General features: G+C 37.9%; 1 protein-coding gene across 1 annotated transcript; it reads left to right on the top strand.

Annotated features, from left to right (window-relative positions):
* The first annotated feature begins 876 nt into the window (after positions 1–876).
* Positions 877–8,247, top strand: LOC129782449 (uncharacterized). The gene is made up of 2 exons (XM_055789628.1): positions 877–1,345; positions 6,105–8,247. Exon 2 carries the CDS (start codon positions 6,447–6,449, stop codon positions 8,028–8,030), a length of 1,584 nt encoding a protein of 527 aa, XP_055645603.1. The 5' UTR covers positions 877–1,345; positions 6,105–6,446; the 3' UTR covers positions 8,031–8,247.
* Positions 8,248–8,634: the final 387 nt, after the last annotated feature.

Consider the following 8,634-nt stretch of genomic DNA (forward strand, 5'->3'; position numbering starts at 1 on the left):
TCATATATCTATAAATAAAAATGGAAGGCCAAATGTGTTGGTAAGCGCAAAACCCGAGGAAGGAATGGTTCAATTTCAGTCATCTATATTTCGTTGTATTCGTCTCTTCCCGTAGATCAATATAGCGGAGAGAAAAATCGGAAAATTCGGAAAATTGAATTCCCATATGTTATACAATTAACTAAGCGTTGCTAGTCCATTTGATGTTGGTGCTAACGAAATTGTTTTTTGTTCGAAAGATGAAAAGGATTTTCAGATGGAATAACGCATTCCTGTATCTTCTATCTATATAAACAAAAATGGAAGGCCAAATGTGTTGGTGTGCCCTAAACCCGAGGAAGGAATGGTCCGATTTGAGCAGTCTTTATTCTGTAATATTCTCTGTATCAAACATGTATTTCATGCAACGGAGAAACATGTTATTTCCAAATGCTTGAAGAATCTTGAGCGAGAATTGTGTCTGAAAATAACTTTATATATATTTTTGTAGAAGTACTAAACAATTTATAGTAAAATGAAATTGTAAAGGGTCAAAGGGTAATCAATCAATGAAGAGTTCAGTGATTGCACTCAACGTTCACTTAGTAAGAAAACGTGGATGTTTGAAAGTATTCAAATCAAAAAATCTATTTTGGGCGGGACGAAGTTCGTCGCGTCAGCTAGTAGTTGGAATAAAACTGGATGTGAAAAGAAGTTCGATATACAGGAAAAATATATCCCTACGAATAGCCGTCGCTGTCGCCGTTGATGCAACTGTCTGCTGTACCGACGTTTGTGACGGCGGTGACTGAACCGTAGATGTGGTAGTCACTGGGGGCCGACAAAAAAGCCGTTGCACCACTTGTACTACCACCACTGGTGGCCACTTTCATGATATATAATTACGTGATGGAGCAAGCCACGTGACATCAACACCAGCACAGAACGCATAAGTCAGCATTCTGCTCACAATAGGAAAACGCAACATCATCAACAACCTTGAACCACGCCACCCGATCAAAGTCCATAGACGCCACCATCGAATCCGAAATGTCTCATCAGCAGATTTAGGTTATTTAAGATCTCACCTTCGAATAGCTAGGTCATTATGTGTACAACCTTGTAGTGATAAAGAGTGAAATAAATGTTTTTTTTCGATTAAACCGTGAATGTAAACGTAATTGGCGCTGTAGCAGTCGGTGACAGTTAGGAAGTGATAGTGTAAAAACAGTGGAACAGTGAGGAAATAAAAAACCTCACTAAAGTGGTACCCGCAGGAAGCGTCAGCAGCTAAAGGATTAGATCCGTTGCTAGATTCGAGGACCCCCCGGCACATCAACTTACCAGACTGGAACCCAGGACCCACGTAAGTGAATTATCCGCTTATACTATCCTTAGTTAAAAGTGATAATTTACAAAAATACTGATTCGGCACTACCAGATAGACCGATCAGAGTGCAAATTTTTTTAATCACCTTTGCCTCCCGCTCAACGAGCCAGAAGCAGAAGCGAATAAGTAAATTTTTTGCACATTCCCCCCTCTTGAGAACGACGCGCTCCAAGTAGACGTCAATTCTCACCTCCCCACAAACAAAACGATTCGAACAACAGGTGCGCATCAGGTTTCGTTCGCACAAAGCTAAACGCCGCGACGACAGCCAAGTACCGCTGAACAATCGTCTTTATGCCTAAAGTGACTAATAGTACAGCACTTAAAAAGGCACGGAAGCAATTGAAATTTGCTATCCAAAATACTGATCTATCCGAGACAGAAGAAAGTGTCGATTCGGATACTTCAGGTGATTTTTCCCACGTGCCCTTAAGGGACAATACACAAATACCTGACCTATCAGGCTTAATAATAACTGAAACTAAAGAAATGGAGGAAATTGCCGCACAACTTCGTGCTATTAATCAACAGATGGCACTCATTAGCGAGCGACAGCAACAACAGGAAAATACTTTACAGCTACTAAACCAACAAACTGAACAAGTCGTAACACACGAACAAGCACCAAATGTGCAAATTCAACATGAAATTCAAAATCAAATCCAATACAGAGTGGAAGATTTTTTCCGTATACCAGATCCGATAAAATCCCTCCCTACATTTGATGGGAACAGAAAGCAATTGACGGCATGGTTAACCACTGCTGAAGAAACGTTAGAAATATTCAAAGGAAGAGTGAACGATCAACTCTTTAAAATGTACGTAACAGCCATAACAAATAAAATCGAAGGAAGGGCTAAGGATATTCTCTGTTTAGCAGGGAATCCTAAGGAGTTCGATGCGATTAAAGACATCTTGACAAATGCTTTAGGCGATCGTCAGGAGTTGTCGACATATAAGTGCCAATTGTGGCAACATAAAATGACGGATGGCATGAGCATCCACAAATATTATCAAAGGAGTAAAGAGTTAATACAAAATATAAAAACTCTCGCCAAGCAGAAAGAAGTTTACAAAAATAATTGGAACGCTATCAACATTTTTATTGACGAGGACGGCCTCGCCGCTTTCATATCTGGGCTAAAAGGTCCATACTTCGGTCACGCTCAAGCAGCTCGACCCAAAGACATAGAGGATGCGTATGCATTCCTATGCAAATTTAAATCCCAAGAGATAGTGGCAAACAGCCTTGGTGAAAAACACCAAAAACCAACAAAAACACCACACAAATTTGAAGGTCCCTTCAAAGGAGGACCACCAAACATTCAAAAACCCACATTTTCACCGAAAAACGAAGGTGAAAATTCAAAACAATTTCAGACCAAACAAAACTACGGCACACCAATGGATGTTGACCCATCCTTGAGAAGTAGATTAACATTGAACAAAAAATTAATCAACAATACGGAAATGGAATCAAAGGGTAACGATTCATCCGACGAAGAAGATATTAATGAAGGAAATTCAAATTTTTACGGAACTGTTTCGGAAACAAACGAAACATAGAAAAAAACCAAAATTTTCTACCCTATCTTTTAATCGAAGATATCTCTAGCAGCAAGAAAATACGCTTGCTTATCGACACAGGCGCAAACAAAAACATTATCAGGGAAGGAATAATACCAACAGTAAAAAATACCAACACAACAAAAATAAAAAACATCTTCGGAACACATACTATAGACAAAAAATGTAAACTCAAACTCTTAGGTCCAAACATACCAGCACAAACTTACTTCATATTAACATTCCATGAGTTCTTTGATGGAATCATAGGCTCTGAATTTATGTCCAAAACGAATACGTTTATAGATTATAAAACCGGTACAATCTGCATTAACGGAATCAAGACTCGTTTTAAGAAATATATCCCCTCAAATAAATATTACTATCATACAATCACAGTCGAAACTGACAGAGACGGCGATTGGTTTGTTCCAAGATACCAAAATTTCTCTAAAAATACGCTAATTCAACCGGGATTATATTCGTCTCGAAACAATAAAACCACTATAAAAATACTTTCTAAAAACAAAGAACCGCTTGTCGTACCAAAATTGAAGTTAACAGTGAACAACTTTGAAACACTTTGTCCGATCCCCACTACTTCGAAAGATACACCCGATAAAGAAATTATAGACAAATTAATACGGACACAACATTTATCAAACTACGAAAAAAACAAACTTATCGAAACAATAATTGATAATCATCAAGTCTTACTTAAAAACGACGAAAAACTTACTTCTACGACTGCGATTAAGCATAAAATACTAACGAAAGACGAAGACCCAGTTTATACAAAAACATACCGGTACCCACATCATTTTAAACAAGATGTCGAATCTCAAATTCGAGAAATGTTACAAAGCGGAATAATCACACCTTCAACAAGCCCATATTCCTCACCAATTTGGGTCGTACCGAAGAAGATGGATGCTTCGGGCAAACGAAAAATCAGAGTAGTCATTGACTACAGAAAATTAAACGATAAAACAATCAACGACAAATTCCCGATGCCAGAAATCGAAGATATTCTCGATAATCTAGGCAAATCCCAATATTTCACCACGTTAGACCTAAAATCAGGATTCCATCAGATCGAAATGGATCCTAAACATCAGGCAAAAACAGCTTTTTCTACTAGCCAAGGGCACTTCGAGTTTACGAGGATGCCATTTGGGCTAAAAAACGCTCCTGCCACGTTTCAACGGGCAATGAATAACATCCTTTCCGACTTTATTGGCTCTATTTGCTATGTTTACCTCGATGATATTATTATCATCGGACACAGTCTAGAAAACCACCTAGAAAACATTTCCAAAATACTCCAACGACTCGTTAAATTCAACCTCAAAATTCAACTCGATAAATGTGAGTTCCTACGTAGAGAAACAAATTTCCTTGGACATATAATCACACCAAACGGAATACGACCAAACCCAGACAAAGTTCAACAAATTTTAGACTGGCCTTTGCCAAAAAACGAAAAACAAATTAGACAGTTTCTTGGACTATCGGGATACTACCGACGTTTCATTAGAGATTACTCAAAAATCACGAAACCGATGACAAAATATCTAAAGAAAGACCAGACCGTAAATACAAAAGACTCTGACTATGCTGAAGCATTCTCAAAACTCAAACAAACGATAGCCTCAGATCAAATCCTGGCATATCCAGATTTTGATCTTCCCTTTATATTAACTACAGATGCTAGTGATTACGCTGTGGGTGCAGTCCTATCACAAGTACAAAACAAAGTAGAACGACCCATTGCATTCGCGAGTAGAACACTCAACAAGGCTGAAACTAACTATTCAACAATAGAGAAAGAAGCTCTTGCAATAATATGGGCTATACGCAAATACAAACCCTATTTATTTGGTAATCAATTCAAATTATTTACGGATCATAAGCCACTTACCTTCATAAAAACATCCCTGAAGAATAACAGAATATTACATTGGAGACTAGAACTCGAAAATTACCAATATACAGTAGAATATAAACAAGGAAAAGCGAACGTCGTTGCAGACGCTCTAAGCAGGAAAACTGAGAACACGTTTGAAATGGACACAAATACCACCGACGATTTAAGCTCTCAACACATAAATAAACAAACAGATATTGCTGAAATAAATGCTCACACAGAAAATCTAACCATTGAACCAGAAGGACAGATGAACCAACAGAACCCAGAGACAACAAGATCAGACACCGAAGACCTGGAAACAGTACATTCAGCTGACGATTCGGACGATTATTTTATTAAATCAACTGAAAGACCGATCAATTACTATAGAAACCAATTAATATTCCGACAGTCAAGACTCGACATAGAAGCATCAGAATCACCATTCCCAAATTATAGACGAATAACAATAAGCATGAATGACTACGACGAAAACTCAATTACAGAATTCATAAAAAAATACCATAACGGGAAGCAAACCGCAATTTTAGCTCCAGAAAATCTAATTAATCTTATCCAACTATCTTACAAGAATCATTTTAGCAAATCAGGATACTTCGTAATAACCCAATATCAAGTCGAAGACGTCAGAACCGAAGAAAGGCAGAATCTACTAATCACAAAAGAGCATGAACGAGCACACCGCGGAATAACGGAGGTGGAAAATCAACTTAAACGAGCATACTTCTTCCCAAAGATGCACAACAAGATCAAGGCAGCAATCAACGCATGTGTAATCTGCAATACCCATAAATACGAAAGGAGGCCATATAATATCAAATTATCTCCGAGACCATCGACCGAAAAGCCAATGGAGAGAGTTCATATGGACATTTTTTCTATAAATTCCTTTAATTTTCTATCAATGGTTGATTCTTTCTCCAAATTCGCGCAAATGATTCCAATTGAAACCAAAAACCTTATTGATGTAAAAAACGCACTTTCAAATTTCTTTAGTAATTTCGGTACACCTTTACAAATTGTAACGGATCATGAAACAACTTTCAGATCCATTCAACTAAAAAACTTTTTGAATAACCTAGGAACATCTCTTACCTACGCCTCATCCTCAGAAAGCAATGGGCAAGTTGAAAAGACACATTCAACCATTATAGAAATTTACAACACAAATAAACATAAATTTAGAGACATGAACACACCAACACTAATTGCACTTTCTATCTCATTATATAATTCCAGCGTACATTCTGCAACAGAATATACACCGAACGAAATCTTGTTCAACCAAAGGAATGTAGTAAACCCCCAGGAAATTTCTAGTACAGCTAACGAAATTTTCACGAAAACAAAAATAAACATAGAGAAATCAAGAAACAAACAGACAAAAAACAATAACAAAAAAGAAGACCCACCCAACATTATTGAAGGACAGGAAGTATTTGTAAAACCTAATCTAAGAAAAAAATTAGATCCCAGAGCAGTCCAAACCAAAGCTCACCAAATCACTGAAAAAACGTTCGAAAACAGTAGAAAGGTCAAACGACACAAGAACAAAATAAAGAGAATCAAAAACGACCATCCATGTATAAGTTAATTCTATCATTTTTATTTTGTCTGTTTCTACAGAATCATTGCCAACATCTAGAAATCAAAAACCTAAATCAGGATCCAATACTACTATTACATCTAAAACACTGTTACATACAAACCGGCATTATAAAAATTGTTCACCCAATAAATTTAACTATACTCGAAGAAAACGCTAATACATTTTTAGAAATTTCAAGAAGAATAGATAGAACTTCACCCATATCAGATCTAATCATACGTAAAAGCAAACAGATAGCAGATAGCCTAATTCAACTGAAACCTATTAAAAGTAGAAGACAGAAACGATGGGACAGCATTGGAACAGCCTGGAAATGGATTGCAGGAAGCCCCGACGCGGAAGACTTGCGCCTCATCAATAGCAGCCTAAATGACCTAATCGACCAATCAAATGAGCAACTCAAAGCGAACCACGTAATTAACGAGAGAATTACAGCAATAACGAACAACATCAATCAACTAATCGATCATCATACTTCACTCAACACCATACTACTGAAAGAGATGGATGCAATCACATTATTACTATCCCTGGATGCAACCAACAATATCCTCGAAGAGATCGAAGACACTATACTGAGATCACGAGTATCCTTGCCAAGCAGTAAGTTACTAACACTTAAAGAAATTTTTCTGATCGAATCAATTCTGAACGAACAAGGTATTACAACTGATTTCCCAGAAGACGCCTTGAACTACGTGAAACCAAAAGTAGCCAGTAGGAATGACACACTGCTTTACATTTTGGAAATACCTAAAACCCATGGGGATTGCCAAATAATCAAAGTCATCCCACTTATCGTCAATGATACTGTTATTACAGACGCTCCAAGTTACATCATTAAATCAAACAAAAAACTTTTCACAACGAACGAACCTCAAAAGACGGTCCAACAGCTACATGAAACACAGCCATTTTCTGACCACTGTGTTTTTCCTATAGTAATGGGACTAGAAAGCCATTGTTATGTCACCCAGTCAAACCAGACAACAATACAATCCCTTCCAGGAAGCAAACTCCTGATAGTCAACGTAAAGAATCAATTCATTAGTTCGAATTGCGGACCGCATAATCGAATATTAACAGGAAACTTCCTCCTAAATTTCGAAAAATGTAGCATCCAAATTGAAAACGAGACCTTCGTTTCCGAGGAGATTATCAGCAACACAAAACAATTAATTGGAATATTCCCAGGACTATCACTAAATAAGTACATAATCAACAAACAAAACTTCTCAACTTTAACCTGGCAAACGATGAATAATCGGCACCGAATTGAACACATTGTATTACAGCAATTCGAACATAAAAGATGGTTCTACGGAATACTTGGAAGCTTCTCATTCACCACTTTCATCATTATAACAATAGCGATTATCTGTTTTCGCAGGAAAAAAGTTGTATTTACAGTTCGTTATCCCCGTTCGAACAAAAAGTCGAAACAGAAGAAACTAGGAAAATCTCAGCAACTGGCCGAGGACGTCCAATCTTACCCCCCGGAGGAATTACGTGATGGAGCAAGCCACGTGACATCAACACCAGCACAGAACGCATAAGTCAGCATTCTGCTCACAATAGGAAAACGCAACATCATCAACAACCTTGAACCACGCCACCCGATCAAAGTCCATAGACGCCACCATCGAATCCGAAATGTCTCATCAGCAGATTTAGGTTATTTAAGATCTCACCTTCGAATAGCTAGGTCATTATGTGTACAACCTTGTAGTGATAAAGAGTGAAATAAATGTTTTTTTTCGATTAAACCGTGAATGTAAACGTAATTATATGTTAGCGGCAATTGCTTGCTTGCCCGCTGTTGAGTTTGATCCTGTAAATTAAAAAATAACTTAGATCTAGGAATCATAGCGCACCACTATCAAACATACCAGAGGCTGCACTTAGAACATGTAGCTTTCTGTCAGGCGTTTGAATCAGTTGTTGCCCAGGGTTCAGACCACGAACGCTAACCTTCCCATCCTTCCCATCACGAATGATTTGCACTTTTTGTGGACCATCTGGTTTGGCGGGCGCGGGAGATTGCTGCCTTTGGTTCGGCTGGGAAGTTGATGCAGAAGCAGACCGTGAAGATTGAGTTATGTTCTGTTGAATAATCTTCGTTGTACCGTCCGGTTCTTTCACAATAATACAACGCTGAAC

This window comes from Toxorhynchites rutilus, unplaced genomic scaffold, assembly GCF_029784135.1.
Source record: "Toxorhynchites rutilus septentrionalis strain SRP unplaced genomic scaffold, ASM2978413v1 HiC_scaffold_8, whole genome shotgun sequence".
In the NCBI taxonomy this organism is placed as follows: domain Eukaryota; kingdom Metazoa; phylum Arthropoda; class Insecta; order Diptera; family Culicidae; genus Toxorhynchites; species Toxorhynchites rutilus.

Coding starts and splice junctions, on each gene's coding strand:
- LOC129782449 (XM_055789628.1), top strand. CDS start 6,447: ATGTATAAGTTAATTCTATCATTTTTATTTTGTCTGTTTCTACAGAAT.